This window comes from Gopherus flavomarginatus, chromosome 8 (genome assembly GCF_025201925.1).
Source record: "Gopherus flavomarginatus isolate rGopFla2 chromosome 8, rGopFla2.mat.asm, whole genome shotgun sequence".
In the NCBI taxonomy this organism is placed as follows: Eukaryota; Metazoa; Chordata; order Testudines; family Testudinidae; genus Gopherus; species Gopherus flavomarginatus.
Genome location: NC_066624.1, coordinates 113,948,416 through 113,969,778, shown reverse-complemented (window position 1 = coordinate 113,969,778; position 21,363 = coordinate 113,948,416). Strand labels below are relative to the sequence as shown.

General features: G+C 53.0%; 1 protein-coding gene across 1 annotated transcript; it reads right to left on the bottom strand.

The window, feature by feature from the left end:
- Window positions 1-7,580: 7,580 nt before the first annotated feature.
- On the bottom strand, window positions 7,581-9,585 carry FAM43A (family with sequence similarity 43 member A). Its single transcript, XM_050963933.1, has one exon. The coding sequence runs from the start codon at window positions 9,570-9,572 to the stop codon at window positions 8,487-8,489; it is 1,086 nt and encodes a 361-aa protein (XP_050819890.1). The 5' UTR covers window positions 9,573-9,585; the 3' UTR covers window positions 7,581-8,486.
- Window positions 9,586-21,363: the final 11,778 nt, after the last annotated feature.

Genomic DNA, 21,363 nt, shown 5'->3' with positions numbered 1-21,363 from the left:
CCCCACCACAATACAGCACATTCCCACTCAGTACGATGGACCCCAGAGACAGTCACATTTAATTCAGTGAAGGTTTCCCGGGGTGCTGCAGGAAATCACCATCTGTCATACCGAGGCCCTTCAGCCCCCCATTGACCTCAGTGGGACTTGCGTGTGTTCAGCACCTTGTGGGGTCATGCTGGCTGGCTGGAGGCAGGATTGGGCTGTGGCCAGTGCAGCCTGCAGTTTGTTTGACAAGCAGGGTTTTCAAAGATTCAGTCATTATCTATCCCCAACCAGCGGCCAGGGAAAATGGTCAGGCCCCCACAGGCACTGACATCACTCAGAATTCTGCCACAGTTCAGCAGGAGCAGGACCCAGCCTTCCAGAACCAGCCCCACAGCCCTTCTCCCGCCCGCTCTCTGAGCCAAGCGCCCGCCATGCGTCAGGCCTCAGTGCCTTGCAAGGCTGGGGAGGGCTGAGTCCAGGGAGGGACATGGCCCAGTTTGCTCTGGCCTCCCAGACACATCAGCCCACACGTCACCAAGGACTGGGAACTGCTGTTTTTTGTGTTATCAGACGACACTAGCAATAGCCTAATGCAAGAAAAGGATTTACAATTTGCAGCCAACTCCCTGCTCTCCATGTGACCGCTGGTGACTGCTATCCCATGACTCCAGTCACCCTGTCCCTGTCTGCCTGTTGACACGAGACCCAGGCATCCTAACTGCCTTGTTCTTTGCTGAGGGCACATCCACATTTGGTTTTTAATGCAGGGAGTTGATTTTCTTTATGTTCCTGGGCCTTTCATCCTGAAAGATCCCAGACACGTCACAGACTGGGGCCAATCCTGACGATGTTACTCACGTCAGCAGCCCCATTTCAGTCACTAACAACTAAACACTGTCAGTCCGCAGGGTCTCAGGTTTTGCCTTTTACAGCAGAGGATGGCAGAGGATGCTAAATGAACTGCCATCCAGTGAATAAACTGACCTTCTTCTGCCCTTGCAACCTCATGCTGCCTAGTCATTGAACGCCTCCTGGGCTCCTCATAGCATTCCTGTGCAGCCAGCTCATCCACCCCGCTGCCAGTGTGCAATAACATCCACCCGCCGAGTTCCTCCTGCCTGGGAGGGCGTATTGCTGTGCTGAAAGGTGAGCTGCACAGGGAGAAGGAACTGGGCTCATGCCCGCTTAGCTTCTCCGGGATGTAGAAAGAAGGGCTGCCCGGCTTTTTCTTAGAGGAAAAAATGCCGTGCAGGGGAGATTGTGCTGTTTTTTACATTGCCAGGAGCGGGTTGCGGTCTCCTCCGGATTGCTGGCAGTGTGCCCTGCTGGGGAGCCAGGAAGGATCACGGGCTGGGTCAGAAGCTAAGAAGGGCACTGGCTCAGTGCACTGCAGGGCAACGGCTTTCCAGCCTCAGGCTTTGCAGAAAATCTGGTTTCGGCTTGTGTTTGGCCTGGTTTCTCACTTCTGCAGTTGGGTGCCTGAGAATGCCGGGGCCCCTGGCAGGATGGGCTCAGGAACAGGGGCCAATCACATTTTGAAAACTCTCAAAGCCCGTTCTGCACTTGTTTCTGTGTTGCAATCTGGGGCCTTAGCAAACCCTGCCACAGTGCAGTGCAGTGTGGCCCTGGGTAGAGTGTTTTCTTTGGCCCTGGTGTTGTTTGGGAAGAGTGGCAGAGCCATGACTGTGTTATGCAGGTCACCTCAAGTGAGTGCCAATCAAAACTGTTCACCACACCCCACTGTCACGTACGCTCTGTCTCCCCTGGCCGGATACCCACAGGGTTTGCTATCACAGCTGGGGGAGAGCAGTGGGGTGGCACATTCCAATGAGCGGATTCTTCTGCACAACTAGCACAATCTCTCTGCACCAAAGCCCCACCCCCCCCAAACGGTTTGCTAAGGGGTTTGCTGTGAAATATTTTGTAGCATGTAAAGCTAATCTCTTCTCCCTGCATAGCCATCCGGCCTCCTCCCCTAGATGAGGGTTGCCTCCACTAAGACTGTTTGGGGGGTTGTTTTTTTAATAATGCTGGTTTTGGCTGATGCCCAAGGGCTGGAAAATGGGATGATTACATTGTATTACATATTGGAGACCAACAACAGGGAAAGGGCAGCCAGGAGACCGTCTGTTTTCCAGCACAAGCTAATGGAAGAGAATTAGACAGCCAGATAGGGAGTTTGACTCATCTTGACATATATTTAAAGAACCGTGGCATTTGCGTTGCTGCCTTCCGCTTGGGAGGTTGTGGCCTCCCAGTGTATGTAGTACAGAATACAACGTATTCATCAGTTCCATTCAGGGGTGGGGCTGTCACAAAATACTTTAGCCACTTTTCAATTCATTTCTTAACAGCTTGTACTCATTCTAGCCGAACAGATCCTCTCCCCTACCTGGTGTTCTCTGTGACTGACCGTGTAATAACACCAAGCACTAAAACAGAACCTTGCATCTGAAGATCTTAAAGCACCTTTTAATTTAAACAGTTTTTACAACGTCCCTCGCAGACAGGTAAATATCATTGCACCATTTTTCAGAGGGCTCTGTCAACTTGAAATGGTCATTCTGAAATCTAAATCTTGAAGCCAATTTCACAAAATGTTCAAAATCGTTGCAAGGCCCCACACCTGCCACTTCTCCCCTGCCGCTTTTTATGGGTTTACCTCATGTTTTGTTCTCCCCTGTTGCCGTGTGAAGGACCCATACAAAGGACAGGGAAAACTGACCAACTATGGCTGAATCCTGCCAACATTTCTGCATGCTGAGTAACTTTACTCAGACATATTAAGTGTGTGCAGTCAAGCCCTAACTTATTTGATAGGGGAAACAGAGGCTGGCAATGCCCAGTCAGCAAACAGGGGAAGAAATAGAAACAAGTATTTATTTTTGTCTACTCCCTTTCAATTACAGGCATCGTAGGCAGCATTTGGAAAATTATATGGGTAAAATAATTGAGACAGATGTGTAATTTGGAAGTTGACTTGCCAAAGGCTGCACGTGGAATGAGTGGCAGAAACAGAAACAGACCCCAGGCATGCCGGTTCTTAGTCACATGCTCTAGCCAATAGATGAAACCCTATAAACCACATCATGCCACTGGACAGGATTGCTATCCTTTGAGAGGGCTGTTTCCTGGCCAGTCAGTTATGTGGTGGCTGCTATAGCCAAGCTCAGTTAGGGATAGATAGAAGTCAGTTTTCTTGTCCACCCCAGACTCACTGTCGAAAATGGCTGCAGGTACCAAGGGCAGTTGGGAAGCCAGTCAGACCAAACCTGTCATTGACCCTATCTGTCCAGGCCGAGGTTTATAGCCAGGGAAGCTGTTTATGCCAGTGGTTAACAAGGATTCTTGACTGGCAAATTCACAAACATCTGGAGGACCAGTGACCCAGCCATCCTGGCTTCACTTTCCCTTTGCAGAGTGGCCCCTGGGAAGCCACGCCCAGGATGCTCACTGTATCTCCAAGGGGAATCTAAGGGAATGGTGGGCTCCCTTTGCAGTCCACACATAAGCAGCATCAGAGCCTGAGTCGCCAGCTGGGATTGCAGAGGTGTTTGCAAGTGCAGGAAATGGTACTCAAGCCATGAAAAGCCGGGCTCTGGTTTCTGACAGACCTGCTACAGCACAAGCAGAGGCTGCTTATGCGCCCCCACCTGCCTGTCCAAATGCCTCACCTCAGACCTGTAGGGACCAGCAGAGTTCAGCCTCCGTGCTCCTTTCAGTCCTTGGCTTCTTGCTGAGGCTGAGAACAAGCATGCAAATGAGATGGTGCTGTGTGTGGCCGGGGTCACCTGTCCCATCAAAACTGCCCAGAGGCCACCAGTGTTTGGTCACAGAGCTGGGCTGTATAAACCCTGCAGCAGCCTGGAAGGGGCTAAGGAGCTGCTCTGGGCTGGAGTACCCCACCCACACTCTGCTGCCTCTGCAAGTCATGCCAGGGAGGGAGCAATTTAAAAGGCAGAAACTCTGGGAGGGGAGCAGTACCGGGTGTCCCAGCTCCCAGGAGGAGACCTGGGAGTGAGCAAAGCCTGTGCCCTGGTCTAAATAAAATTCCATCTCCCCTGAGGCCATGGAGGGCTGTATCCTATACTTGTGCTGGACAGCCAGCAGACTTAGTTGAAGGAGGACCCACCCAGGGCCCCGCTGAGGGAAGAGAATCCAGCATCCTGGATGGAGCTATCTGCTTGCATCTTTCTCGTTTCTTTATTTTCTTGTGCTGCTCCTGAGGGCTGGTCCACACTACGGGGGGAAATCGATCTTAGATACGCAACTTCAGCTACGTGAATAACGTAGCTGAAGTCGAAGTATCTAAGATCGGATTACTCATCCGTCCACACCGCGCGGGATCGATGTCCGCGGCTCCCCATGTCGATTCCGCAACTCCGTTGGGGTTGGTGGGAGTTCCGGAATCGATATAAGCGCGCTCGGGGATCGATACATCGCGTCTAGATGAGACGCGATATATCGATCCCCGAGCAATCGATTTTAACCCGCGATACGGCGGGCAGTCTGGACGTAGCCTGAGTTGTTAGTTTGTCTCTCAGGACTCTGAAGGGGGCTGGGGGGGAGTAGGGGGGGAGGCGTATCCAGAACTTGTCACTGCCAGAGTGCTACTGAAGCACCAGGGCCTGAGGGTCAAAAACCAGAGGGCAGGCTGTGCACGGATCAGACCCCTGGCAGCACGTGCAGACTCCTGTCTGAGGCAGGAATAGCCTCCTAGCCCTGTGACTATCTCAGTACTTGGAGCCACCTGCTCGCCCCAGGCCTTACAAGTGTCACCCCAGGGGCTAGGTACATTCTTTTGATCTGCTTAGAGATACTTGCAAATTAGCACATGCTCAGTGAACTCCAACACTCCCAGGGCTGTACATGCACAGCAAAATAACGAGCAGCTCAGGCTGTTATGCGAACCAGGTCTAGAGAAAGGGGCCAGCTCTTCCTTTCCTCCCCCGCCCTTCTTCCAGGGCTGCTCCTTCAAACCTGCTGTGTGGGAAACGTGCCCACTTCCTCACCGTGCCTTCATTCCAACTCACTTCCGCTCAGGATGCCTCAGACCAGAGGGGGAGTACAGCAAATCTACACACACACTTCGCTTCTTTGCACCAGTCACCAGTGAGGTTTTAATAAATCTGGTTAAAATGCTTTAATGAGCTTATTTTAGCACAGGCAAAATAACAAACTGGGGCCTTCCGTCTAGTGCAAATGATTCCTGTCCACACACAGGGCCTGCTCCTGCTCCCAGTGAAACCAGATCAGTGGAAGCCCTTCCATCCAGATCAACGTGAACTGGGTCGTGCCTCTGGTGCTGCTAGCCTTGCAGAGTGGATTTGCTTCCACAGCAGCAGCAGCATTGCCCAGGAGGTGATTAAAAGGTTTCCCTATTGCCGCAGATGCACAAGCTGTTCTTCAGAGGGGAGAGGCACTGATGGAGCTGGTGGCCTGAAACGCACTGAAGCAAACACAGATTATGTAAAAGTAAACATGACTTTATCATTCCCTGCAGTTGGTGTTTGGATGGCGGGTAAATCAGGCTATTAATGAGCTCTCTTCAACGAGCATTCCTTAGTACAGACCTAATAAGAAACAGATCCTCCTTACTGCTTTAACAGGGCAAAGCCCATCTTTTTTCTCTCCTCTCTCAGACTACTGAGAAGGGGTCAGGGGGGTGGGGAGATGGATATATTAATGGGGAATCCTTTGTTTATTTTGTGATTTGTCATTGACAGGACAGGTGCCCCCAGCAGAGGATGAGTGTCTAGGATTATGTTTAAGAAATTTGGAATGACTCAATACAAAATTATTCTCCCTGATTTTTCACTTACGCCCCATGAATCTCTTCCTGCAATGGTGTTCTCCCTGGGAGAGATTTGAAGTGGAGCCTCCCATGTCAGATTTCAAAGAGGCATTCTCGAAAATATTCGGATGCCCTTGTAATTCAAAGTCCCCCCTTCGTCCCTTCCCGAAAGCAGCCGTCAGGAGTAAAGGGCCCACAAACCCCTCCCCGGATTCCCTAGTTTTTAAACAGTTTCACCCCAGATTTCTCTCTCTGGAAGTATGGTCCAAGCCCTGCAGTCCTCACTCAGGCAGCACTCAGAGGAAATTAAATGCAGGAGTTTAGCCTGACTAAGGGCTGCAGGATTGGGCCTTAAGGGATATGTAGCTCCAAATAATCTTATCCAATTACGTTCAAATACCTTTAAAAATCATTTAAATTAGTTGCATATTGGACAATCCATCTAGGGTGACCAGACAGCAAATGTGAACAATCAGGACAGAGGGTGGGGGGAAATAAGCACCTATATAAGACAACGCCCTGAATATTGGGACTGTCCCTATGAAATCAGGACATCTGGTCACCTTAAGTCAATCAGAACACACCATTCCTTAGTGACTGAAACTCGATCAACCATCACATCTAGGGCCACGCTCCCTCTCGCCATCATTAAAAATCATCTCTTCCTGCACAAACAAGGCTCACCAGATCTCCTCCATAGGACTGGCTCATTTCAAGGCTCTTTTAAAACCCTCTTACTAGTCTGGCTAAGGATTTTGCACTGTGTTTTAACCAGGTATGAATAGTCTCATAGTCTGGCTCCTGACACATGGATTTCAGACTGCACCCAGCAGTTTATGGGCACAGACACTGTCAGCCTGCTCCATTAATCACTGGCTTTTCTGCATTTGTCTCAGTTAAGGCACAGTCACTGTGGAAAATATTTATACATGGGAAATGTCTTACTAATTAACTTTTTAATTAATACCTTCACTCTGGGACAAATGACACCAGGAAGATCTTTCCTACCTTGGGAGCCGCTGCTTACAAACAGATTTATAGCTAAAAATAACCCAGCAGTCCTGGAGGGATCTGGCTAATTGACTTCGCTGCTTATCCCCTGGTAGGTTATGAAATCTGCAAGGGTTTGAGGGATCAGGGGAGGGATTGCAGCAGCCTGCTGCTTTGGCAGTAGTCACCACAGTTTGCAACTGGAGCCTAAACAAGGGACAGCTGTGTGGAATTCGCAACAAACAAAAAAGACATTCTGCAAGCTCAGGGGCCTTTACCCAGGCCACCTGGACATTTGTCCAAGTTAGCACTGCTGACCAGTTAGAGCTCCACTTTAGTTCCTCTGATCTGTTAGACCCCTGTGGGTTGGAGCATCCTGCTAATCTGTCCCTCCCATCCCCATCCTGGTGAGTTTAGGAGGGACACAGAGCAAACACGGATAAAGTGCCTCCCACATACAACAGACTGATGCCAATCAGAGTGACCAGTCTTCAACCAAGTCAAAACATCTCTTAAACCTTCTGCATTAAAGCTATCAGGAGAAGCCATCTCTGCAGATACCAGACCTTACACACACTCCCACTAGTAGTGTGTTATAAAACACTGGGTGTGGGCAGCTAAAATGCACATCAGAGCGCACTCCATGAGAGTGCAGCTCTCACCTAGCGACAAAGGGGCATTGCCTTAGCTGGCACCGGCTAAGTGCCTTTCCACACTCCAGTGTACTAACGCTATACTGAAACTGACAGCGTTTTGGAGTTTATTATTCCCCCTGCTCTTCACAAGAAAAGACACAAAAGATGCTAAATTGCCATCCTCCGTCCAGTTCTCTTAAATTATTGTCATCTTTATTACCTCCACTTGTGTGCAAACGGAAACGGTGGTGTCCTTAAAAACAGCAAAATGTATTTGATATACATTTTTCCATATGTACAAGTGAACATCCACACTTACATTTTTCTTTTGCATAGCAAAAGATATAGAACATTGACATAGGAGAACACAGGTTCAGGTACAAAAAAAAAGGCTAAAAAAATTTCACAACAGTGCAAAAATATCTTACACGACAGCATGGAATGGAACAATTTGTTTTCAAATATAGAAAAAGGAAGAAAACTCCCTCTCAGATATTAAATTTTTCATTGTAAACAAAATGCAACATCTCTCCCTCAAGACAGCTGTTTGGAGAATTTGGCAGATCTTCAGGGGTTTCTCTGGTCAACAACCCAAAGCTCATGCACCAAGCCAGCCAAACTGTTCCTGTCCTACTTGAAAACGAACCAACATTTTTTAACAAGAGGTGGAAATTGCCAATGAAATTGAGACATGACCCCTGGGGAACTGGAACAGGGGGCCCCGCGAGCTGGCACCTGCCCAGTGACAGACCCAGGGAATCTCAGCTTGTGAGCACACAGGATTGTGTAAAGCATTGCACGTATCTCCCTTGACTTTCCGTCCTGTGCAAAGGCTGTCCTTTGCGTCTGGTTTCCTGCCTCCCCGGGGCTGCGGACCCGGCCGCCCAGAGGCCCCCGCAGGTTCCGTGCAGCCCCCCCCGGCTCCCCCAGCCCCCCAGGCAGGCAGTACCGGGGCACGGGGAAGGGCGGGGAGCTGGCGGCTTCTCGGAGAGCACAAGGCTCAGCCGGAGCCCCGCCGGGCACTGCTGAGCGCCCCGCGCCGAGGGGCGCAGCGCAGGCGGCCTCCTCCGGCCGCGGGCTCAGCCGGTCTCAGGCTCCTGGCCGCCCCCGTCCTCCTGGCCGTTGCAGGGCGCGGCGCCCCCCTCCTGGCTGCTGCTGTCGATGGAGGACTCGCTGCCGGTGCTCTCCCCGGACAGCAGCCGGGTGACGCGCAGGTCGGCCCGCAGCGCCTGCAGGTCGTTGCCGATGCTGAGCTCGCCCAGGTCGCTGATGAGCTGGGTCAGCTCCGGCCCGTCCAGGCGGCCGGGGCCCGCCCGCAGCAGCAGCTGGGCGCCGCCGGGCGCCTCCAGGATGTCCTCGCACTCGAAGTGCCGGGCGCGCTCCTCCTGAGCCTCGCCCAGCAGGTCCTCGGTGATGGGGCCCAGCTTGGGCGCGCTGCGGCTGCGCTCCACCGGCGGCTTGTAGCAGCTCTGCCCGTGCAGCAGCTTGCGCAGCGGCACCAGCGGGATGCTCTGCTCCCCGACCAGCTGCTGCTGCTGGTGCCGCGCGTCGTCGCGCTTCTTCAGGCGGCGGAACTCGGCCAGCGCCGCGGCCGAGGTCTGGTAGAGCAGCAGCGCCATGGCCCGCGCCTTCTCGGGCCGGGAGACCAGCACGGCGTGGCAGCGCAGCATCACCGCCTTGTGCTTCAGCTCGTGCCGGTAGATCCAGGCGAAGACGCGGGGCAGGCGCGGGTCGGCCACGCAGTAGGTGACGCGGTGCAGCAGGTAGAGGTGGCCCGGCCGGCGCGGGGCCCGCTCCTCGGCGTGCGCCATGCGGATGCCCTGCGCGCCGATGGTCAGCTTCATCTTGGCGCCCTGCCGGCCCGCCTCGCTCTTGGCCCAGATCTTGCCCACGGCCAGGTCGGTGCAGCCCTCGCCCTTGGCCTGCAGCGTGGCCGCGTTGCCCAGGTACAGCACCGTGTACGTGGGGTCCTCGCTGGTGACGCGGAACTTGCGCCGCTTGGAGCGGAACATGCTGCCCACGCGGTGCAGCGCGCCCTCGGGGCAGGCGCGGGCGAGCGAGCCGAGCGCGGAGCACTGCAGCCTCACCGCATAGCCCTTGGGCTTGCTGGGCTGCCGCGGCTCCTCCGCCCGCAGCTCGAACTTGGTCCGCCGCCACGGCAGCATCTCCCCGCCAGCCCGCCCGCGGGCCCGGCGCAGCGCACGGCCCGGGCCCGGCGCGCAGGGGCCGGCGGCCAGGGCGCTCCGCGGGGCAGAGCCGCGCTCAGTCACCGGCCGGCCGGGCGCGCATCCCCCGGGAAAGGCGCCGCCGCTCCGCGCCCCTGCCTCCAGCCTGGCATCCTGGCCGGGCGGGCCGGGCCGCTGCGCCGCAGATATAGGCTGGCGCCAGGCAGGGGCGGTGCTGGAGAGGGGCGGAGAGGAGCAGGGGGAGGAGAGCGGCGCCGCGTCTGCAGCCGCCCGCCCGCCTGCCCTCCCCGGGGCTCCGGGCCCGGCCAGCGGCAGGGGCAGGCCTGGCTGAGCGGCGCTCCCCGGGGCGGGGACTCCTGCGGGCGGGTCTGCCGGAGCCACGTCCCGGTTAACCGAGCCGCGCCGCTGGGCTGTGTCCGCGCGGGGGGAGCCCCGATCCCTTCGCATCCCCGGGGAGCCGGCCCGGCCGGCGGGTGCTTAGCGCTCCGACGTGGCCTGGGCGGTGTTACCTGCTGCGCTGTGCCAGGGCCAAGAGACCCGCTGAGTTACAGGTGACATTCGCCTTTGGCTGAGCGCTGGCAATGCTGGGGGCACCAAGGGGGTGTGGGAATGTGATTGACACGTGATGTCCGGCCAGTTTGGGGCGAGACCTCCTTGGTATATGTACCAAGGTCTTTTTTCCAGTGGGCTGCTTGTGCCAGACCCAGTTCTGACAGAGGATCTCTCATTCGCTGCTTGATTCAACACTAATCCCATTCCACAGCCCTTGCCTGCAGCCCTGTGGGAAGGGTGCTCCTGCCCCCCAGCTGGGGCCACAAGTGCTAAGCCAGCAGCCTGCTTCAAGCACGTGCCATGCAGCTGTGCAGTCAGCTATCTAGCTACTGAGTTCGGGGAGGTGGGCAAGGCCTCTCCCTGCCCAGGCTAAGGGGTGGAACAACTCTGGGCCCAAATGATTTGTGGGGACGACTAATAAGAAAACAGGGACAGGGCTGAGGTCATAGGGGGATAAGTAGGGAACCAGCGGGGGACACGGAGCAGAGAACACTGGACAGCGCCCACTGCTCCTCGAAGGTGTCTAAGGAGCCAGCGGACGCAGCCCAGAGGAACTCTGCCCGGATAAGTGAACCAAGGGAGGATCAGAAATAGGCCCCACAGTCTCAGAACACCTCCCCCTCCAGCTTCCTCCTCCTGGTTTTGTAGATGGCCACTTTGGGCAATGCCAGGAGGGGGCTGATGAGGAGGTCTCATGACGTTGTGGGGCCACGGATGGGGTGTGCGTGGATCAGGAGTGTGGGGAAAGCACAGCCAGAACCTACGGACGAGGTGCTGGAGGAACAGAAAAGGGGCTGCAACCCGGCGCACTCGAGGTAGATGTGTGCCAGGGTCTCCCTCACACGACGAATGGGGAGGGAGGTGAGCTGCGCTGAGTACATGCCTGTGCGCACGGCTCCATGGGGGAGCCACCAGCTGATAGCAGTGTGAGCCTGCCCCCTCAGGAGTATTGATCTGTGGGGTCAGAAGAACTCCTCTGAGCATGTTCAGGACGTCCGGCTGATGCGCCCTGTGTGGGAAGGAGATCTGCCCGGCTGTAGAAGAGAACGGCTGCCTGGAGGCGCAGCCCCGTTCATTGGAATGGAGCTCAGCAGGACAGGCTGTATTTACTCCACAGCTTCCCAAGCTCAGTTCATAGATGTTGGAAAAGAAGGTGATGTGATAGCAAACTGAGCAAAACCATTGGCTACCCCCTCCCAGTGCTCACCGCAGCAATGCTAGTAATAACTAAGGGGTGGATGGAGAATGTTCCCGCACTGAGAGAGATCAGGCCCTTCTTTGGATACTCCCAGAGGGAGGGGGTTTCTCCCCACCTACTGTGGCTGCTTTGGAAGAGTGAGTGTTAACTTTATGCCTGCCCCCAAGGAACTCCAGTTCAAAACGTTTTCCTGGAAGAAGGTGCTGCCCTCCGAGTCTTATACCCCAGGTTTCCCCCCTTGCAGTCTGCTCAGTTCACATGCTGGGTGGCAGGAATGGCCCTTAAATGGGTCATAAAAACGGCTACAGAACTGAGCAGCTCCCAGCGCCAGGCTGGGAATTCAGGGCTGGATGTGGGCACAGGGATGCACCTGTGCTGCTGGCTGCTCCGCAGGATGTCTGCACTCTGCAGCAGGAAGGATGCCATGCACTGCTGAAACCGACTGATGAAAAGGACTTCCTCACTCTTCCTTCTCCTTCTTGCCACCTTCCCCCAGCAGCTGGCTCTGCCCACAGGAATGGAAAGATCTGTTTGAGAGAGCAGGCGACCTGAGCACTGAGTCACTAACTACCTTCTGACCACAGGCAAACAGCAATGCAGCTGGGACTGCGTTTCAGAGTCCATGGAAGGGAAGCTACCAGGCCACAGACAAACAGGCGTCACTTGTAACTAGGGCTGTCAAGCAATTAAAAAAATTAATCATGATTAATTGCACTGTTAAAAAAATAATAGAATACTATTAACATTAATATTTTGGATGTTTTCCACATTTTCAAATATATTGATTTCAATTACAGCACAGAATACAGAGTGTACAATGCTCACGTTATATTTTATTACGTATACTTGCATTGTGAAAAAGAAACAGTAAGGTCATCTAGTCCAACCCCCTGCTCAAAGCAGGATCAATTCCCAACTAAATTATCCCAGCCAGGGCTTAGTCAGGCCTGACCTTAAAAACCTCTAAGGAAGGAGATTCCACCACCTACCTAGGGAACCCATTCCAGTGCTTCACCACGCTCCTAGTTTTTCCTAATATCCAACCTAAACCTCCCCCACTGCAACTGAGACCAATACTCCTTGTTCTGTCATCAGGTACCACTGAGAACAGCTGAGCTCCATCCTCTTTGGAACCCCCCTTCAGGTAGTTGAAGGCTGCTATCAAATCCCTTGTCACTCTTCTCTTCTGCAAACTAAACAATCCGAGTTCCCTCAGCCTCTCCTCATAAGTCATCTGCTCCAGCCCCCTGATCATTTTCATTGCCTCCGCTGGACTCTCTCCAATTTTTCCACATCCTTCTTGTCGTATGGGGCCCAAAACAGCCAATCGCTCAGACAGACAAGTTTGTTTACATTTGCAGGAGATAATGCTGCCTGCTTCTTGTTTACAATGTCACCTTAAAGTGAGACCAGGTGTTCACATGGTTAACTGGCATTGCAAGATATTTAGATGCCAGATGCACTAAAGATTCATATATCACTTCATGCTTCAACCACCATGCTGATGACAGGTTCCGCTCGATAATGATCCAAAGCAGTGCAGCCCGACGCATGTTCATTTTTCTTATTTGAGTCAGATGCCACCAGCAGAAGGTTGATTTTCTTTTTTGGTGGTTCGGTTTCTGTAGTTTCCACATCAAAGTGTTGCTCTTTTAAGACTTCTGAAAGCATTCTCCACACCTCGTCCCTCTCAGATTTTGGACGGCACTTCAGATTCTTAAACTTCGGGTCGAGTGCTGTAGCTATCTTTAGAAATCTCACATTGGTACCCTCTTTGCGTTTTGTCAAATCCGCAGTGAATGTGTTCTCAAAACGAACAACATGCTGAGTCAGGAAATATATGGTAAAATGCGGGTAAAACAGAGCAGGAGACATAATATTCTCCCCCAAGGAGTTCAGTCACAAATTTAATTAACACATTGTTTTTTTAAAAGTGTCATCAGCATGGAATCATGTCCTCTGGAATGATGGCCAAAGCATGAAGAGGCATATGAATGTTTAGCATATCCAGTACGTAAATACCTTGCAATGCCATGTGAATGCCTGTTCTCACTTTCAGGTGACACTGTAAATAAGAAGAGGGCAGTATTATCTCCTGCAAATGTAAAGAAACTTGTCTGTCTTAGCGATTGGCTGCACAGGAAGTAGGGCTGTCTGGAATTGAAGGCTCTAAAGTTTTACATTGTTTTGTTTTTGAAGCAGTTATGTAACAAAAAAACTACATTTGTAAGTTGCACTTTCGCAATAAAGAGACTGCATTATGGTACTTGTATGAGATGAATTGAAAAATACTATTTCTTTTGTTTATAATGTTTTACAGTGCAAATATTTGTACTAAGAATAATATAAAGGGAGCATGGTACACTTGGTATTCTGTATTGTAATTGAAATCAATATATTTGAAAATGTAGAAAAACATCCAAAATATGTAATAAATGTCAATTGGTATTCTATTGTTTAATAGTGCAATTAAAACTGCAATTACTTGTGATTAATGTTCGGAGTTAATATGAGTTAACTGCAATTAGTTGACGGCCCTACTTGTAAGGTTAGTGGTCACAGACTGCTGGAGAGAAGATGCTCAAAGGAGACAGGCCAAACTATTTACCTAAGGGAGTTTGCAGCCGGCCCAGGTGTCCCAGGAATATTTTCTGTGTGGTTTGGAAGTGTTTAGTCGAGTGTGTTGGAACCGATTGGCTTTCGTTTGCCGCCTTCAGTTTCTATTGAAGTCAGCTGGGGTGTTTCTGTAAACTTCAGTGAGGGCTGAATTGGACTTGAACTGACTCAGTGTGTGCCCAGTTGTGCTGCACGTGAGCAACTCCCAGTGATTCAGTCGCTGTGAGATCTGGGCCTGCACTGGGTTGGCAGAACAGTCATTACATCTGCCCAAGTAGTAATAATAATCATCATTAGCGCTTACCTGCATCCAAGGCTCTCTGAGTGCTATACAGGCATCAGCTCATTAACGCTCCGCCCCAAGGGGAGGAGCACATTGAGGTGCAGCGGCCTCATAGTGTGGGGATGTGGCCGGTAACTTAGATTCCCTCAATAGACATTTTTCGAATTAATACGAAACTTCTAAGGCAGCTCCAGGGACCCATCCTCAGGGGAGGCCATCCAATGTGGAGTCTGGCTCTGTGGGTCGCTGCACACTCCTGCAGTTTTTCCATATGTCCCCAGGCCCCGCACGGGAGGGCAAACCCAGTGAGTTAAAGATGGCACTTCACAGTGGATTCTCTTGTTACTGTGGTTTAACATATCAGTCCTCTAATGTTGTTTGAATAGATTGGCCAGTGCACCACTCAGATCAGAAGTCCTGCAGCAAGGGAAAATGCGATTATGTATGAGTAATGCTCTGTTTCTTATTTCTATGCAGCAGCATGATTACAAGCTGTATTCTAACTTTTTGCTTGGGTTGCACACACATATATACAGAGAGAGACAGTTTCAGATGTTTGGTTCATCTCTGTATGTATCATAGAGTAGATACCGTTTTTGATGTCATGCATCAAATCCCCAGATAGAAAAACTGCCTTTGGCAGAAAATAGCAACTCACCATTGTTTAGATAAATGCACCACAGAAAGGGGAGCAATGTTAACTCATCAAACAGAAAACACGTGCGTATGTTTAGATCATTTGTCAAACGATGGATGGAGTTTAGTTTACTTGTTAAAACAAATCTAAAGCCGGCCTCTCTTTTGTGACACTGCGCCATCTACCCGCTTCTATTGGAACTGCAGGTACCCCCTTACTGATGTGAAAAGTATTAAACTAAAGCAGAGGTGGGCAAACTATGGCCCGGGGGCCGCATCTGGCCCATCAGACCTTTTAATCCAGCCCTCGAGCTCCTGCTGTGGAGTGGGGTCTGGGGCCTTCCCTGCTCTGCACATGCTGTGGCTCCCAGAAGCAGCGGCATGTCCCCACTGCAGCTCCTATGCATAGGGGCAGCCAGGCGGCTCTGCACGCTGCCCCCACCCCAAGTGCCGGCTCTGCAGCTCCTGTCACCAAGTGGGGACATGCTGCTGCTTCCAGGAACTGCTTGAAATTAGTGCCGCCCAGAGCTTGCACCCCTGATGTCCTTCCACGACCCATCCCCTTGCTCCAGCCCTGATCCCCTTCCTGTCCTCTGAACCCCTTGGTCCCAGCCTGGAGCACCCTTCTGCACCCCAAATCCCTCATCCCCAGCCCCACCGTGAGCCTGCACCCCCAGCTGGAGCCCTCACCCCACCCAACCCCCAGCCCGGAGCCTCCTCCTGCACCCTGAACTTTTCATTTCTGGCCCCACCCCAGACCCCACACCCCCAGCTGGAGCCCTCACCCCCTTCCGCACCCCAACCCCCAGTTTTATGAGCATTCATAGTCTGCCATACAATTTCCATACCCAGATGTGGCCCTCAGGCCAAAAAGTTTGCCCACCCCCAAACTGAAGCATACTTTCAATACATGTCTATATTAAAAAAAAATTAAAGTGTTCTGGCTCCTGGACACTTCTTGCCTACAGCGTGGTGTTATAACCTGGGCACAGTGTATGGGGCAGTCGTTTGGGGGCTAGTAATGGTAGTACATTGCACTGTCTGTACATAGCCCCACTCACCGGTCAGGATCCCATAGCACCTTAAAAGCATTAATCCAGTTTTGCAGGATCCCCAGGGGCTTAGTATTATTTCTCCCTGTTTTCCAGGTAGGGAAGCTGAAACACGGCAGTTCAAGGCCTGCTTGTACGCGGTACTGTGCACGCTGGGCCGACCCAGCGCTGCCCCTAAGCCTGTGCGTAGCTCCATTTAAGTCAGTGGGGTTCTTCGTGTGGTTTTGGGTCAGAGTGCTCAGCACTGTGCAGAACTGAGTCCTAAATAAGTGCTCGGGGTCACACCATGGTCAGTGACAGAGCAGGGTAGGGAACCCTGGTGTCCTGACTCCCACCCCATCCCCACCCAGCCCATCCTCCCACTCTCTGAGTGGTAGTATTCCCTCTGGCTGGGTAGGTAGGTATTTGTCTCTCTGTGCTCCTGCCTGACCCAATGGAGGCCGGATCAGGGTGTTTCTTGAGCTCCCTTGTGGGTTCCCACTGCCCACCGCTTGTCACTGAAATGCCTCTCTCTGCCCGTGTATTGGCCAATAAGAGGTGCTTGTGCCACGCTGCAGCCCACCAGCCCAAGAGCATTGTCACACAGGGACACTGGCAGCTCGTTTAGTACAAATCCAATCAACATGGCTGGGACTGGCAGATAATAAAGAGATTGGTTTCCAGCTGCAGCCCACTGTGTCCATTCATGCCAATGGGATTTGCCCCTGAAGTGAACAGAATCACACTCCTGCACAGTCCAGCGGGGAACAGCTGGCACTAAAATCCAGCCAGGCATTCTGATGGCACCCGACAGCCCTGGCAGCAGCCTTTGCTCATGGTCTGACCTCACCTTTTGCCTTGCTAGACAGGGGCATCCACCAGGGCTGCTGCCTTCCCAGCCCTGGTCAAACTTGCTGCTGAGCCACCTGCTGTGAAAATCAGGCTCCACCCTGGCATCAGATTGGCTCCCCCAGCCAACAGGAGTTCTCCTTCTCCACCCACCATGAGATCACACCTGTGGGGTCCTTGGTCTGGCACAGATAACTGCCATTTCTTCGCTGGGAAACAGCCCTGGCTGAAGGTGAATGGCAAAAATCTGACCTGCATCCACAGCACAGAATTGCTGCCATGGTGGAGATTCTTGGCAGCAGGGCAGAAAGGGCCAGGTGTGAGTGGAGGTGTGCAGCAGAGGGCCCTCCCCAGCACCAGTAGCCTGGGGCGGGAGCATGCAGTGCTGTTGCCTTTGCCACACCCTTGCTGTGGATGAAGGTTTCTGGCTCCCGTGCGTTCAGGTGATGCCTGTGCAGGACGTCACGTTCAGATCCGTGTGTTTAAATCTCTTCCTAACACCAAATGGACGCGGTCCTGCTTCTCCCCCGGGTCCTGAGCCCTTGGCATGGCTGTGATCCCTGGGTCACACCCCAGGGAGAGCAAGGCCCGGTGGAGGGAAGAGTCACTGCTACTGCTGGCTAACAGGCAGCCGTCTCCAGAGCCCTCCGGGACCCAGAGCTTTGCTATCCCACTTAGTGAAGATGTACGGACAAGGTACTGGTGCAACATACAATTAACCTCCTCCTCTTCTTCGCAGTGCTGAATTGCTACGACAGGGACCCAGCAGGGCACAGCTCCACCACACTCAGATGCTGCCGCGCATTGGGACGGGTGTCGCTCCAGAACTGCACAAGTTCACCTCCTCCAGCCCTGCCACGAAGTGGCCAGGCCTCTGACCCCAGGTCACACATTTCTGAAGCACCCAGCACTGTGGTACTCGATTCAGTCGCTTGCACCCACAAAACTGGATTAGCAACTCTGAGCAGCTCATCCTCCCTGCCAGCCACATGACTGACTCCCCTGTCACAGCTCTGGGGTGCCACTTGAACAGAGGGGTGTTCCCTGCCTTTCCTAAAGTCCTGCTCTCCGTCAGAGTCTGGGTGGTTCCTGGCACAATGGGGCCCAGATCTCTGTCGGGTCTGGGTAGCACCCAGCACGACGGGGCTCTGATCTCGATCAGGGTCTGGGCAGCGCCTGGCGCGACGGGGCCCTGATCTCAGTCAGGGTCTGGGCAGCGCCCGGCATAACAGGGCCCAGATCTCCAGGTGCTGCTTGATGATAATCAAAGCATTCTGCAGATGTTACTAGTTTACGCACCAGGATCCCCTCTGCCGTGGGTGGTGGTATTTCATCTACAGAGGGGGAGCTGAGGCACCGTGAGGGCACTGGCTTGCCCAGAGTCACAAGCGAGGCCGTAGCAGGGTGCTGGAGTCCCAGGTTGTTCTGCCTCGAAGGACAGCGTTCTGGAGGAAGAGCCTGCTGATTAACGAGACCCTAATAGCCCTTGAGACGTGACCCAGCCTGTTCTCCAATCATGGAATAAACCCCCATTTACTGAAAATCACCTGTCTCTGCACAGGCAGCCTCAGAGCTTTCGTGAGCCGTGGGACCATGTGTCCCTAACATTCCAACCCGCTCACTCTGCAGGCAGCCACAGCTCAGCGTCACAGCCCCCTGGTACTACTCTGCTCCACCCTCCTTCCCACTGCCTCTGCTCCCTTCTGGCTGATTTCTGCCTTCCCACAGTAGAAACTCTGCTAGGCCTGCAGGAAAGCCAGTGGAAACGCTCTCAGTGACTTCAGTGGGAGATGGGTGGGACTGAAGGAACTGCTGCGTTCATGAAATGAGACAGTGAAAATAAGAATCAGATAAGGCCAGGGCTGGTGCAGCTGCTGCAGCTGGGCTGAAGCAACGACTAACCCACACGCACTAGTCGTGGGGCCATCTGGTTATTGCATGGTGCGGCGCTAGCCCAGATAAAGCAGTGAATAGCAGGTAACCAGGCCGGCTTCTGGTCTGCAGGAACACAGAAAACATCAACATCTGCTCAGGGGAAAAGGGCAAAACTGAGATGGAGAGAGGCTGCATTTCTCAGGTGGTATTTTCACGACCACCACTTGCAAATGAAGCTACTCAGGGGCTTGCCTCGCTCTGGGGATAGCTGGTCAGAAGAGTTCTTCCAGCTGAACAGTTTTCTGTGGAAAACGCTGATTTGACTAAAGTGAAATGTCTATGGGAACATATCGACTTCATCCCAGTGTTTAACAAAAAACTCCTGCATATTTCAGTAAGTTCCAGTTTTATAATTTCAGCATTTCATATCCTCCTCAAAATGCTAACGCTGAAGCAAAGCACCTTGGTAGAGTAGTTTTGATATTTCAAAAATGAAAATGTTCTGGAGGTTTGGGGTCAGGTTAGACATTTCGACTCTTTGTCCCAATTCAGGATGAAGGGAAATTTCCCACCAAATGGGAATTCTGAGCTGCTACCAGCTATCAGGTCAGGAATGGCCTCAGGTCCCTCTTACCTCCAGGCTACTGGTCCCACTGCAGCCCAGTCTGTAGTGACTAACAGGTGTTTCCAGCTGGCAGCTGATCAGTACCTCACATGAAATGAGTCAGCTGGGTAAAATGAAACCATTTAATACTCTAGGGGAAAGAGTGTCCTTGTGTACTGGGATTTATTAGTGCTGGATTTAACCCTCCTGTGGGAACAGATTTGATTAAACACCGAGTACAGCACAAGATGGAGACTCCAGGCCTGCAAGGTGCTGCCGTCCTGCAGCTCCTGGGGACTGACACGGAGCCAGAGCTGCTTAATGCTCTCCAGATGAGGCCTGGTGTCTGCAGACAGGAGCGCTGACTAGACGAGGGTGGTGGGTGTGTACTAGGGCAGTTCTTCTCAAAGTCAGGCTGCTGCTTGTTCAGGGAAAGCCCCTGGCAGGTTGGGCTGGTTTGTTTACCTGCTGCGTCCACAGGTTCGGCCGATCGTGGCTCCCACTGGCCGCAGTTTGCTATCCCAGGCCAATGGGGGCTGCTGGCAGCGGCGTGGGCCAAGGGACGTGCTGGCCACCCTTCCTGCAGCCCCCATTGGCCTGGAGCGGCGAACCGCAGCCAGTGGGAGCCGCGATTGGCCGAACCTGCCGACGCAGCAGGTAAACAAACCAGCCTGGCCCGCCTGGGGCTTTCCTTGAACAAGCGGCTGCCCCAGTTTGAGAACCGCTGTATTAGGGCGTTCACTGGAGCAGGCCACTCTGTGCAATGACTGCATCTCTTGGAAGTGGATGGGTCTCAGGGCTGTCTAAAATCACACCCAGCGAAAAGGACGGAGGAGTTACTGTCACTGTATTGTGAAACTACTGCTCAAGCCAAAGACAGCTCTGTGGGCTGAGGGCCAGACACCTTGGCTTCCACTCCCAGCTCCTCCACTGGCTTCGGTTCAGAAACTGAGAGTCTTTGTCCTGATTTGCGATGAAAGGAAGTTTCTCAGAATGGAAATTCTGACTTGTGACCAGCTGTGCTCCAGGGGCTGTGTGGCCTAGGCCACGTCCTGCTGCTGTGGTACATACAGTCTCTAGGCACACACAAGGGTGCTGCTGTGCTAATACAGCCTGTGGCACACCCAGGGGTGCTGCTGTGATACATACAGTCTCTGGGCACACCCAGGGGTGCTGCTGTGGTATATACCAGGGCTGTCCTGAGCAGGGGGGCAAGTGGGGTAATTTGCCCCAGGCCCGGGCCCCACAGGGGCCCCCATGAGAATATAGTCTTCTATAGTATTGCAACTTTTTTTTAATGGAAGGGGCCCCTGAAATTGCTTTGCCCCGGGCCCCCTGAATCCTCTGGGCGGCCCTGGTATATACAGTCTCTGGGGCACACCCAGGGGTGCTGCTGTGGTATGTACAGTCTCTGGCACACACCGGGGTGCTGTTTTGATATATACAGTCTCTGGGGCACACACAAGGGTGCTGTTTTGGTATGTACAGTCTCTAGCACACACAGGGGTGCTGCTGTGGTACATACAGTCTCTGGGGCACACACAGGGGTGCTGTTATCATATGAACAGTCTCAGTGACACACCCAGGGGTGCTGTTGTGGCATGCAGCCTATGGAAGACACAGGGGTGCGGTTGTGGTGCACACAGCTTGTGGCAGACACTGGGGTGTGGTTGTGGTATATACAATCTCTGGGGCACATGACTGTGCTGTTTTGTAAGATCAGATACAGTCCATGAGGTTTGCTGCTTGCATCCACCCAGGTTTGTTTTTTTATGCCAAGTGCAGGCACACTCTGCTTCCTGTGCGGGATGGATTCTCTTCAGTCGTCCAAGCAGCGTTTCCTGTACCGACAGCTATAATTAGAACTGGCGCTAGACAACATTCAAAATCCTGCTGCCTTTACTCACGCTGACTTGCACCTTACTCCATGAGTAGCCTCTTCCATTTCAGCGCAACTACCTGCGGAGTCAGCATGAGTGAGAGTCGCATTCGAGACCCCCCCCTCCTCGGGTCAGATTGTCATTGAGACAATAAGGTGTGGGGCTGTGGGGGGGGGAAGTGAATCTGGCCCTGTGTATTTACATTTGGGGAAAATGGCACCTTGCTACCTAACACATCCTCCCTGT